Source organism: Aplysia californica, unplaced genomic scaffold (genome assembly GCF_000002075.1).
Source record: "Aplysia californica isolate F4 #8 unplaced genomic scaffold, AplCal3.0 scaffold00196, whole genome shotgun sequence".
Lineage (NCBI taxonomy): Eukaryota > Metazoa > Mollusca > Gastropoda > Aplysiida > Aplysiidae > Aplysia > Aplysia californica.
Genome location: NW_004797466.1, coordinates 177,739 through 191,657, shown reverse-complemented (window position 1 = coordinate 191,657; position 13,919 = coordinate 177,739). Strand labels below are relative to the sequence as shown.

Sequence of the window (13,919 nt, the reverse complement as noted above, 5' to 3'; positions counted from 1 at the left end):
AGCGACTGAAAAATTTTCTTCTCTAAATTTGTTTCCTTTCACCTCATTTCCTGCTCTCTAGCAATGTTTTGTCGTCTGCTTTCGTCTCCTCTTTTTTCCCCCACCCCCTCACCTCCTTTGCCCCTTCCTCTGGGATCCTGATTCTTTCTGCAGCCTTTCTACTGCTACTCCTTCGCTTCTTCTTACTGCTGTCTTTCAGCCACACCCCTGATCTTCTGGTAGGAAAGATCTACACCTAGCCTTCTCGGACAAGGGCGAAAAATCTCGGAGGGCCCGTCTGCAAGTTGCGCTCGTTAAAGATCCTTTGGTGGTCTAAAATCGATAAGAGTAGGCTTTGGCTGCCACCCGGGCAAAATTCAAAATTTCCTACCAACTGAAAAATATTAGGTGTGTCCCGCTCGCTCATTTGACCTTATGCAGTTGCGAGCACCGTAAAACACTTTACAAAAACAAAAGACTCTTGACAAGAAAGGTATATAGTATATATATAATATAATATATGTATGGTTTTTCTTAAATTAATTAATGAGTGAAGCAAGACTATTTTCTAGGATTCTGCATACAATTTTATCTAAATATTCATGATGAAAAATTTAATATAATGTCTGTATGTTTGTCAGGAAAGTTTGAACCAATTATGGTGTTTTTATAAAGTGGAAAACCCGAAACGTCTTTCATTCAATGTGTACCAAAGTGTGATCAACCATGTGACATTGATGTTAAGAAAAAAAATGATTTCTTAAAGTTAATGCTCGCTGAGTTTCCGCTTTAGGATTGTGAATGATTTTATCTCTCTTTGTATCTTCTTTATGTTACTGTAGTGTTCTTGTACTTTGTATATATTGTCCTCCAAACTGTGCTTATGCATAACAAGAATCTTGTGGAAACAAGCTAACAAGTTTGATTGTCATTGTGTAAGATATTTTTTAGATGTGAGTATTAGTTCTCATAAATTATATTTTACTTGCCTCTATCTTTTTATTAGCTGGTCCTCAACCGCAACTGTAGATATAATATAGCCTTGAAAGGGTTTAGTGCCAGTGGCATTTACCCCTTCAACCCCAGCAAGATTTTGTCCTCTGACAAACTTGCCCCAAGTCTGTTATGTTAGTAGTCCTACAGACTTCAGACAACTTAAGAATTAACCAGGACAACAAGGATGTTGACTGGGAAACGTGTGTTTATTGTTTCAATGATTGCAAAACTGCTGGCACTGTTGTGTACAGCAATGATTTACTTTAATTAAGCTTTATTATGGACAATTATATAACTTCCCTACTTTTTGAGATAAATTTTAATTGTCCACTTATTACGACAAGGGATGTAAAGCGTAGCTTTTAGAGTAATTGGAATTCCAACTTTAGGGCTTGGTACATCAAGTTCATTTGAGGTGTTGTATTCTATGAATGATGTCCAATTCCAAAACTTTGAATCAATTGAATCTGTGTGTTTGCTTTTAACACTGGTACTAAAATAACAAAGTAGGAAATTTGAATTCTAAACAACCGTAATGGTTTTACAAATAAGTGTAAAGGGTTGGAGTCTAGTGTGAGTTGCAAGTGTAATGGCCTTAGTAGCCCTTTTCGATTTCATCCCTACAGAGTGTTTTTATTGGGCTTTTTAATCACTCGGCCATCTACTAGTGCATGGTGCGTTTGCCTGAGAGCTCACTGCTGCTGTGCGAGGGAGCACAGGATTGCTCGAGGCAATATCCTGCTGGGTAGGTGGGCATGAGAACTCGACCTGTGACTCTGTGCCGGTGGACTGATTATTGGCATGGTCACTGCGCTGAGGTTGATTGTCTTGATCATCTGGTGAGGATGGTTGGGTAACTGGGATGTGATAGCTCTTGCGCGGAAAAGGAGAATTGCGTCAAAGGCTTGTTCCATCTTCAGTCGTCACATCATATGACCTTGGATTGTCATATTTGCTGATGACAGCTGCCTTTTCCCAGTGCCCAGGGTGGATCCTGACTTTTACTGGCTTTCCAATTTCAAATGGTAATCTCTGCCTAGTCTTCCTGTCATAGTAGGATTTGGCTTTTGTTTGGATTTATTTCAGCTTCTCTTTCATGTCGTTTTGCTTGGATGTTGGATTCAGACCTGCTGGTACAAGGTCGCTTAGCCTACGTCCCATAAGCATTTCTGCTGGAGAGTAGTCCAAGCCTGTAACTGGAGTATTCCTGTATGCCAGAAGTGCAGCATTAGGATCCTTTGCTTTCTTGAGGATGTCTTTGAAGATCCTGAGGAAGCGCTCTGCTTGTCCATTTGGTTGGGGGTATCTTGGACTGCTGGTTATGATTCTGAAGTTCCAACTCTTTGCAAACTCTTCCATTTCCAGACTCCCAAAAGAATTGTTGTCCGCTATGACTTGTTCAGGGGTCCCATGTCTTGCCAAGATTGGTTTGAGCCCTGTGATGACTGCTAGTGTTGTCTTTTGCTTTAACTCAGTAACTTCTGCATATTTAGAAGTAGTCGACAACTACAGGAAAATCTTTTCCACCATACTGCCCTTAATTTTATCCAAGGTGCATCTGAGACAGGGTGTGGTATCTAGATAACTTTGGGGTATTTGCTTATAGAGTATCGGATCGATCAGCAATGTTCACAATTCTGAAACTGATAAGATGAAAGACATGTAAACTCACATAGACTAACAAGCATCACAATGTACAGTCATCTATGCTCCCCCAATTTCTTTGCGATACAGATGTGATTTCAGGCCACACTTGTGAGAGGCAAAGACTGAGAAAGAAAGTTAGACGGGACAGTCGTAAACAAAAGAATAATTCCTGGTATCAGGTATGAAAAATGAAGTGGAAGAATTTGAACCAGTAACGTATCTTGTTGACAAGTAAACAAACAAAAGTCCACAAAATGAAACCAACGACTGTGCTGAGCACAAAAACATAGGCTGACAATCGGACATATCAACAGGGTATGGTGAACCAACAAGGAGGTGAAACACCAGTCGTGGTAAACGTAGTCATGGACTGACAACTGAACATAGAATCAATTCGTGCTTCATGTCCATGGGCTAGGTGCGTGAACCATAATGTCACTTGTATTGTATAATGGGGTTTCTGATCTAGTTGCACGTTTCGTGACAGATAAAGTATATTTTTTTTAAAGCCAGGTTTGTTGAATGGTTGTAGGGCTCTCAGGGCTCGTGGTTCTCGCCATATATGGGTGTGGTCGGTGCAGTAGTACGCTCTGCCGCAACATTTTTTAATGTTGGTTCTGCCGATGTGGTAATAGCTGCGGGGGGCTCATTCGCCATGGGTGCAACTGCTTGTTGTGATGGACTATCACCGTTTATGGGCACCCCTTCAACGCTGGTGTCGGCAGGTGTAGGCGGTTGCACAGGTGCCGGTGATTGACAAGGCGTGTCTTGGGGGATCAGGAGACGCGTTGGTCTGGTGCACTAAGGTGTGAGCATGGGACGTTGGAATCATGGCTAGGGGGTGATCTTGTTATCACGGATAGGTAGGGCCTACTTGCGGAGGAATTTCCTGTTTCGTAGTGTCACTCTGCCCAATCCATCCACTCTGATGATGTACTCTTCAAACTGTTGAACCTCTACCACGATGCCTGTTTTGTCCCATTTAGTGGGGAAAGGGACCTGTCTGGTTCTGAATACGGACGCAATCGCTGACTACCAATGGAGGTAACACCCTGGTATGTGCAGACAGTCTTTCGGCATCCCTCGTGTAACGATTCCTGAGGGCTTTTTCTCTAGAGGATAGGGTCTCTTGCCACGTCGGATGGGGAAGGTACTTCTCAGGGTGAATGGGAAGGAAATCGCGAATGGGTCGGTCAAATATGCACATGGCAGGGGATAGTCGGGTATCCCTGTCTGGGATATTCCGGTATTGTAGTATCGCACGCTGGAAGAGGGTGGTGTTGATGCTGCCACCAGGGCCCGTATTGTCGACAATCTTCCGTTTGACAGTTTTAACTCCGATTTCAGCCCGACTGTTGCGTGTGGAAACGCCACTGATGACAGTCGCTGGTTTACTCCCCAATCCCTGAGAAAGGTTCTGGTGGCCAGCGAAGTGAACTCAAGGCCTCCATCAGAGGAAAGTTCATCGCTGATACCATAGGTAGCAAATGTGCGACGCAAGCTGGATATGAGTCCTTGTAACTCATTGGCAGCCTTTTCTACAATTGGCCAGTTGCTATATCTGTCGACTTTGACCAGGTAGTTGTGGCCTGCATGATGAAAGAAGTCGGCACAAAAACATTGAAACGGGTACTAAGGTTGTATTGGCGGAGTTGATGGGGCATTCGGTTGTGATGGCGCCATTCGGTGGCAGGATGAACAATGGAGACGCATTTCGTTAATGGCAGAAGTCATGCCCGGCCAAAAGAATGAGGCATTCGCGCGGGAGCATATTTGAGACACACCCTGGTGGGCAAAGTGTAGTGATCGCAGAACCTTGTCACAAAGGCTAGGGGGGTGACAATGCGGTCATTATAAAGGACCACTCCGTCAAAAGTGTTCAAGTTGTCTCCATATAATAAACTCTTGAGTTCGTCCGGGGGGTCACTTTTCATCTGAGAGAATCCGTTCTCCACAAGATTAAGTAGAGTAACTTGACCACTTGCGGCCACGAGCGAACATTCCCCCTAGCTAGCACTGCTTCTGCACTAAGAGATTCCCAACTTGATTTTTGTGGAGAAAAAAGCTGCAGGAAGGGCTCTGACCTGGCCGGGAATTTAAAGACTTCAATTATAGGGTGCACAACTTCGGCGTACCACTTGGCGGCCGGCAGCCCTGGGTGCGGCCGACGACGAGCCAACGGTGCGGCCACCTGACTTAAGTGTGGCCGAATCCATGACCGTTATGCGGTCTACTTTTGATCAGAGCATGCAAACAAAATGGAAATCAATGACAGCGTAGATCTATGCAAAAAAGTGCAAGGATGGTAGATCTAGATCTAGATTACGTCTACTCTTGATAAGAACAGAACGGACAAGTCTCACGTCTCTGGCCTCAAGGTACGATCTCCACCGCCATGCTGACCAAGTGAATCCCCACTCTCGTGCATAGTGTCTGGCTTTCCTTCCACTTCAGCCAATGCTGGCATTTCGTTTCCAGTTCCGACCATTTTGCAGTCCTCCACCTCTTCTTCATTCATCTCACGCATAGCATATTATTCTCTTTCTACTCCAACCACTGGTCTTTTGTGTGTTCCCATCTCCGTCACTCTCAAGCATGTCTTTTCTTTCTGTTTCTTCTGCTTCAACCACTTGTCTTTTGTTTCATATGCCTTCATTGTCAGCAGCAACACTGTTTCTATTTCTCTCCGTCTGTAGTCCGCATCAAGTGCAGGCGTTTCATTGTCCATGTGTCATCTCTGTGGAGTTTCATATATCCTTCCACAACCCCCACTTCGGCAAACATGGATTCCTCAGTTGAACATTCTTCTTCCATGAAATCTTCCAACTGCATGTCATCTTCCTCAAACAGTATCATTTCACTTTCAATTATATCTGTACTTGTATCATAGTCTGAATCGCTCAACCTCATCTTGGATTTGTTTCCTTTCACTTTGTACTTCTTTTCTTTTGCTTCTTCTTATTCTCCGTCCCCTTCTCCTCGGCTAGTCTCCTCTCTTCTTGCATCTTCTTTCTATTTTCTTTCTCCACTTTGCTTCTTTAGTTCCTCTCGCTGTTTTTCTCTTTCCTTTCCCGTCTTCCATTTCTCCTCTTCCATTTTGGCTATACTCTGTCCGTTTTTCTCATTTCCATCTCTGCTTTCCTTTTGATCTTCCTCTCCTTGTTGATTAGAGAGTAAATAAATTATTGTCCACTGATGAGCGATGGAAGCTTTTCCAGCGATGTCCTTCTCTTGCTGCCATTACTCCTGCGTTGCAAAGTAGGAAGAACGAAGGGATCTTTCAGTCTCAGATTGACTTGGCGTCTCCCCATCCCTTCACTGACTGCTTGTTACACATTGTATAAAGCTTCTTTTGTCCCCTTCGGTTTCCCACTCATTTTGAGACCTGGGAAAACACATTTTTGGGGGATAGATTAGTGTTCACTCCATGCCATACTTGAGTTTTTGTTTGAGTTGGCGTTTAAAGTCTCTAATTAAAACCAGTAGGTCATTTAGGCAAATCAACGTGCTGTTACACTGGGATATGCAATGTAACAGAATTTATTATCCCATCCAGTCACAGTGTACTAACCCCGGGCCAACCTGTCATAGCACTAGTCCCATAATGCCGACACCAAGTGGGACAGCTACTAGACCTAGATTGCCAGTTTGTTTTAAGTCTTCGGTATGACTTGGTCGGGAATTGAACCCACCATCTTCCATTTCCGAGGAGGACGCCTCACCACTAGGCCACTGAGATCGGTACCATGCTTGAAAATATCGTATTGTTTTGTTACCAGTAGATCTAGATGTAGCTTTATTAAGCTTTGCAAACAGCCTACCTCTGTCAAGAACAAGGTCTAGATTCTGTCTCAATACCTTAGCCTTCATTTGACCAGGGCTATCTATCATTTTGGACGCTGGCCGCGGCCAGGACCTCTACTGTAGAGCCCGTCCTCGGTGCGGCCGATTCGACCACATGTGGGCCCACATGAAAAATTACCCTGCCCTGGGTGCGGCCATCGACGTTTCTCCTAAAGTTTGTTTATGAGCGATATTTATACAATGTTAGGCTTAAAAACATGCATTTTAAAATACAGAAACCTCACTTGGTTGACAAAATAATGATATTTAGGTTGTGGTAAGAGCTAATGACAAACTCACCTGAAACTTCACAAAGGGATGTTTTCTGGGTTGAAAAGTTCAAACTCGCATCGCGTGTGTCGGAAAAGCGGGAAAGACAGGAAATGAAAGTGAAAGCATTGGCAGACCCAAAAGAAGCTACTGTGGTTTATTCATAGCCTTAAAGCAACTGGAATGCGAGTTATGAGAACTGGCCGCACCCCAGCTATGGCCGCGAGGGGGTCAAGCTACTCTAGATTGTTCATTGAACTGTCGTGGCAAGGCGCACGCCGTCCCATGTCAGAGAACTGGGGCTTAGGCAAGCATCCTCGCCAGAGCATACTGTTGATGTGTCCTCATGTGTCCTAATGGCCATGATGAAGTTGTATGGCATTGTTGGCGTCGGTTGTGCCCCGTCTAGCACTGGCATGGCATCGTCGGGTAGTGGCAAGTGTGCTGGGAGGCCGAAATGGCATCGGCAGCAGCGAGACGCATTCCTGGAATATGTACTATGCGAAACCTGAATTGCAAGGTTTTTTCTGTGAGATTCCGGAGGCGAGGGTTCGATATGGCGTCTAGGCTTCTGTCTCCAAATACCTTCAGAAGGGATTTGTGGTGTACTGCGACTATGAGATTGGGGCAACCAAGGACGAAGTGACGTGTTTTCTGGAGGGCGTCCACCACTGCTAGTGCTTCACCCTCAATTAGGGCGTATCTGGATTCAGCTGACGAGGTGAAGCGGCTTCCAACCAATGTTATTCGCCATCCAGTGCTGCAACAAAGTGGTCGCTGAGACTCGCGCAGACAGTGTTTCTGAAATAGCCAGTAACCCAGGTCTTCCTTGCTGAAGTCAGTAGCAAGGCAGGTGGGCAGGTTTCCATCGAAAATCTCCACACCTTTTCTGGTTTCATCGACGATCAACTGTTTTAGTTTCAGTGAATAGATCATTCAGGCGAGGCGTCCATGTGAAGCGTGAGTTTGGTTAACAGAGAACGGAAAGGTTGCACCCTCTCTACAGATGTGAATGCGTATGAAACCTGGTTGACAAGGCCGAACCAACAGCGTATGTCAGTAATGTTTTGTGGAGTGGGAAATTTCTCTGTAGCCTCCTGAGTCTGTGGGCATGGTGTCACACAGTTTGATGAGATCTCGAAACCTCCATATGTTACGGTTTTTCCCGCAAATTGGAACTTGCTGGGGTTGAGGATGATTCCGTTCCGTCCACATAGGTCAAGCCATTCCGCGGCCTGGAGGAAACATTCTTCAGTGGTGTCTGACCACATAATGGTGTCGTCTATGACTTTCTTTTTGAGGGTTGCCTTTTTGTAGTCGGACCATCTGTTAAGAAAGTATGCCAATTCCTTGCTCGTGCCAGCAGCTTATACATGTGAGCGTTTGACCTTTTCTGCCTTGGACGGGGTCACAGTCTGTACCGGAGGTGACGGTGTAGTAACCGGGTGAGCTGTCCGTGAATGTGGGTCAATGAAGCGTATGAGGACTGGTCACTTGTGACATGTTAGGGATACAGGGTGCCAAGAAGTTCACCAACCCAAGCAATCTTTGGGTCTCTTTGACATTTGTTGGCCTTAGCATGTCTTAATGTGCCTTGATTTTTTGTGGGTCTGGCTTGATTCCTTCTGCTGATATGTGTCTGCCCATGTTGTTTTTTTCTCTTCGGATTTCTTGAATTGGACCTTCCTGGGATTGAATTTGACTCCCCTTTCTCTGGCTCTTTGCATCACTTTGTTAATGATCTCATCATGCTCATCATCCGAGGCAGCTGCCATCAGCGTATCATCAGACAGACAATAGACTCAGTTGATGTCTTCGAATGTCTTGAAAGCTTGTTTTTGTGGAATTTCCGAGGCGCTGCTAATCCCAAATGGCGTGCGGCAAAATCTGTACCTGCCAATTAATGTATTAAAAGTGGTCACATATAAGCTTTCATCATCAAGCCGCACTTACCAGTACGAGTCTTCCTGGTCCAATATTATAAAGATTTTCTTTCCTCCTAGTGTTGAGGCGACTTGGTCGAAAGTGGGGATCTCAAACTCTTCCCCTTTGATACGCTTGTTCAAATCTTTTGGGTCCAAACACAAACGCAAGTCTCCATTTGACTTTTGGGCAATCACGAGACTATTGACCCATTCTGTCTGTTGATCCACTTGTGTTATAACATTTTCCTTCACCATACTCTCTAATTTCTCTTCAAGTTGTTTGTGTAGAGCTGGTGGCACACGCATTCACCAACCCTGGTGGCAGTCACCAACCCTAGCGGACGCACTCACCAGCAAAGTCATGGATGCGTCACTAGTCCAGACCATAGAGTAGGATACATTGAAATACAATGTAGAATGAAGTCTGTGAAAGCATACTGAGAGTGGGTGGTTGGCGGGAGCTCTGGTGTGGTTTGCTTCTTCTTTCCTTTCAAACATCTATCGTCCTTATCTCCCCTTCTTCTTTTTTATGTTTATTACTCTCTTGTAACACCTCTAATCTTCCGGCGCTCATATGACCTTATGCAGTTGCGAGCGCCGCAAAACCTCTACTAAAAAAAGCATACTGAGATGATAACTTTGTCTGGTGATGCGTCCGATTCTGCCGGCCATGCCGACACTTTCAAAATTTGGATCGATACCAAAATTTTAAATAGCTGAATTATAATATATGGTTTCTAATCTATAGATCTAATGATGGACGCGCCCCTGACCTTACTCTACTACTACTACATAATCTTGTTTCACCTCTAATTTTCAGCGCTTATACGATCTGAATTGTGTTGCAAGTGCTGTAAAATTCTTACTTAAACTAATCAGATCGCTCATGATTCATGTCATTCCCTTGTTCAATTATTTGAGCAATTTTCAGATTGTGAGCACAACTAGAAGGCCTATTTACCTAATATATATAGAAAATATAATAATAATAATTATAATAATAATAATAATAATAATTTTTTAAATAATAATAATAATAATAATAATTTTTAAATAATAATAATAATAATAATAATAATAATAATAATAATAATAATAATGATACTATTTTTGCATAATTTATGCTCTACAGCGTGCTCTGTGCGCTTTACAACGATCATCCGATACAAACCAAAAAAATGGACAATTTGGGAGAAATATATAATGGCTTATAAAATTAAGATTACGATACTGGCATGTTAATTTTAGTAAATTAAATCGGCCAACTAAATGCATACTGTATAGTTAGTTAATAGATTTAAGAAAGGACTGTGTTAAGTGCTGTTTTATTACCTCGAATAATGACCAATGAGACACAACAAAGAACACTGAAAATAAATGACGATTTCAGTGTCGTCGGTAATGCTAATTAGATCTAGTGCCAGTCAGTGTCTAAAATATTGCAGCTTAATTTCTTTATTTTTATTGTTATATATTAAATACAGAAAGACCCTCGGGTATAAAAAAAATGGAGGTTATGTCTCGAGGACATTTCCAATGAATAACGGTCTCCGACAAAGCTGTCCGATTTCACCACAACTATTTATTCTTGCTGCGGAAATTTTAGCTAAAAAAATAATCCAGAACAACTCCATAAGCGGTATCAACACCTACAATGTATCCGGGTTTGGAGTCTATTAAAATTAGTCAGTATGCAGACGACACAACCTTATCCATCGATTTGAGAAGAGCCATGTCCGTTCTGAATGAAGTGGCCCTTTTCCCGGCGATTTTCGAACGTTCCATCTTGCTTAGAATTGCTTTTATGATGGGGAGAACTTGACGTAGATCTACAAAATGTTGGATTTGAGCTAAGGGATAAATAAGTCTTCAAACGATAAACGGGTTTTCATTTATATAAAGACCCTCTTAATTCAGCTGGCCATTGGGTGGGGGGTGGGGGGGGGGGCAGGTATTGAAAGACTCTGTACATTATTCTTACATTTCAAAATTTACTACACGTGACAAACTCAAGAAAAAAATAATATTTTCCTGTCTATACGGGCGTAACACACCTGGTAGTCAGGAAAAGTGACACAGTTTCCATGGACTCTGTCTGACATGTTAAAATGTTATGTCAAATGAATATATGAATTTTTGGAAACCAGCTTGAGGATACATGGACTGTCCCCGTCGTGTTATGCCAGAAAAATTCTGAAATTATGCCAACTGAGCCCAAAACTGTGAAATTATGCGATTCTGTTAATTATAACAAAAATGATAACGGAAAATAATAAGAAATTATACAAAAAATGATCAAATTTTGCTAAATTATGCGGGGGTGGATAAAACCACGGGGACAGAATGGAATAAGAGTCCGATATCGAAGAATAAACACTCAAAGGCCAGAAAAATACTTGATATTTTTGCCAAGAGCGCAGGTGACAAATAAGCCTACATTTGAATGAAAAAAGAACTCATGGAACATATATATTTACTCAAATTTAATCATTTTTAACGCAGTAACATACACATAGTTGTAAAATGTCATAAACAAATTGGGACTTTTTCAATCACAATCATAAAATCAATAAATGTCATTCGGTGTCAATGGACTTTGTAGGTTTTGAAACCATTGGTTGTGTGATGCTCTTGGAACGATGATGAACGGGGGACGGGGAACGGGGGACGGGGGACCCATGTTTTGTTACATTTGCGTTGAGCCAGATTGTCCCCCAGCCTTTGCCGCCTGTAAGGCTCTGATAACATCCACTCTAAACGTTAACTTTTGGTCCTCATTAAGTTTCTTTACTGCAGGCAGCAGACTACTGAAAAACTCTCTGTCATCATCTGGCTTGTCACATTTATCGATAAAAGTCAACATTTTCTCTTCCAATTTGCGTTTTCTTGATTTGCTCTGTGGCCCTACTGAGCCACATGATGGAGCTGGTGACGGAGACTGACTCTCTGAGGCCAATCCCTCATGCTCCTCATCCACTTGCTCCACCTTGTGCCCATCTGGACTTTGATCCCGAGAAACAATGCTAACAAAGTCAAGACTATCTTCTGTAGCCCTACTTGATGGTGCCATCCGAAGAAAAGCAAGATGGTCAGCAAACATATATTTTCTCGTTTTGGTTGCCCCGGATCCTGACTTTCTTTGGATCTTTTTTTGACTCCTCGTGTACGTGTCTCTGATGCTCTTCCAACGCGCCTTGATTTCCAGGACTGAAAATAAACAATAAAAATGATAATGTCAGTTGCAGGGTTAGAAAAATAAAAAATAAAGTAATTTAAGATCCTACTTAGTTGGAAGATCAACTGCTGCAGAAGCGATAAGAAGAGTCTGCAAGGCAATTTGGGAAATCATGAACGATGCTTGTTTTCCTCGCCTAAATAAAGACGAATTCCTGAAAATTTCAGCTGGATTTGAAAAGCAAGCCAATTTCCCGCACAGCACTGGTGCAGTTGATGGGGGGGGGGGGGGAATAAAATAAATAAATAAATAAATATATATATATATATATATATATATATATATATATATATATATATATATATATATATATATATATATATATATATATATATATATATATATATATATATATATATATATATATAGATAGAGAGAGAGAGAGAGAGAGAGAGAGAGAGAGAGATCTGTTCGCATTGTGAAGCCTGCTCATAGTGGATCATTATATCACAACTTTACTATATACATTAATTTCCCTGTACTTCTGTCTGTTGTGAGCAGCAATTACTGCTTTCGTTCTGTTGACATTGAATCTTATTGGAAAAATTCCGATTCTACCATTATTGAACAGTCTAAACTGTGGAAAATGATACAGGACAAAGAAATTGAACCACCACCGCCAACCCAAATGCCAGTTTATCTAAATATATTATATGTATTAGTAGGAGATGAAGTGTTTGGCCTTACAATGAACTTTCTGAGACCATGTGGCGGCTAGTTTTTGGCACCAATAAAGAGGATTTTCAATAATAATTGTAGACTTTCTAGGGCCGGGAGATACGTAGAATGTGCATTTGGTATTCTTTCAAACAAATGGAGGATTTTCCAGAAACCGCTGAACGTCAATGTAGATTTTGCAAAAGATCTAGACCTTGTCAAAGCTTGCTGTGTGTTACACAATTTTGTTAAGGCAAAATTGCGGAGTAAATTTCAACTAAATGTTGCAAATAACAGGACTGGAAGAAATCACTGATACCGATACTAAAGTGCTTGTGGGGGAAGATATGCCCAGACTAACAGAGACAAAAAATTTGCAGACAACTTCAATAGTAATGAGGGCTAAGTTCCTTGGCAAGATATGCCTGATCTTTTGATCATCATTTTACTTCAAGAGAAGATTTATTCATTCAATGAACTGTCGCCAATGCTGCCCTTGCAAACACTGCAGTACCTCGGCCCTCGGCCACCCGCCCAATACAATATGTACCTGGCAATAGGCGGAAGGCCGAGATACATGTACTGCAGGAGTGTTTGCAAAAAGCAGAGGTGATTTTAAACCCCAGGGATTGTATTTTTCGCATTTTAGAATACTACTACAACAAAGATCTCTTTGAAACTTTCAGTATTCCTCAAAAATTAATTTTGACAGATTGCTGTGCAAAGTAAATCGCAATTATTGGTAATGTATCTTTTTGATCAGTGTTTTCATTTCAAAACGACCTTTTTTCGCCCAGTGGGGTCTACTCGTCAAAGAGAAAAAAAACCCTCAGTCATTCTTATCCGTCTAGCATGGTAACAGACGACACCAACACATCGTTTGCATTGAGTACAAGCATAATCGCTACCTCCATATTTTCCAACATCTGGGTTTCTGTTGGGTATCGTTCGCGCTCTTGCAGTTAAGCTGGTGACATCTGAATACACGTATTCTGAAGGCCTAATCATCCTACATTATTTTATATATTATTGAGACTGATTGTTGTTGGCAGGTCTGACACACACTGCATCACCCGGCAGTTGAACAAGTATCGATACTTTTCTGTTTGAAGATCATTCGGCACCCTTTAACATTTATTATAATCAAATCTAACTGCATACTAGCTAAAACACTGAATATTTGTAAATTACCAAACCTAGATCTTCTGGTGGAAAGGATCAATCTATATAATATTGATGTATAGGCCTATCAGTCGTATGGCGCTCATCTGGGAATCCATTCATATGGATTGTCCGGGTTCGAACCTCTGGCATCAAATTTTGTGGCTATGACACACACACACACACACACACACACACACACACAC

General features: G+C 42.0%; 2 protein-coding genes across 2 annotated transcripts in view; both read right to left on the bottom strand.

The window, feature by feature from the left end:
• Positions 1-2,052: 2,052 nt before the first annotated feature.
• LOC106011828 lies at positions 2,053-5,140 on the bottom strand. The gene is made up of 3 exons (XM_013082839.1): positions 5,005-5,140; positions 4,018-4,211; positions 2,053-2,481 (listed from the first exon to the last, which is right to left on the bottom strand). The coding sequence occupies exons 1-3, from the start codon at positions 5,138-5,140 to the stop codon at positions 2,053-2,055; spliced, it is 759 nt and encodes a 252-aa protein (XP_012938293.1).
• A 5,988-nt stretch (positions 5,141-11,128) lies between these two features.
• LOC101862415 overlaps positions 11,129-13,919 on the bottom strand; it is an 8,532-nt gene continuing 5,741 nt past the window's right edge. Inside the window, exon 2 of the mRNA XM_005098888.3 lies at positions 11,129-11,867. Coding sequence (XP_005098945.1) covers positions 11,347-11,867 — 521 coding nt within the window. The 3' untranslated portion in view covers positions 11,129-11,346. The remainder of the gene's footprint in view (positions 11,868-13,919) is intronic.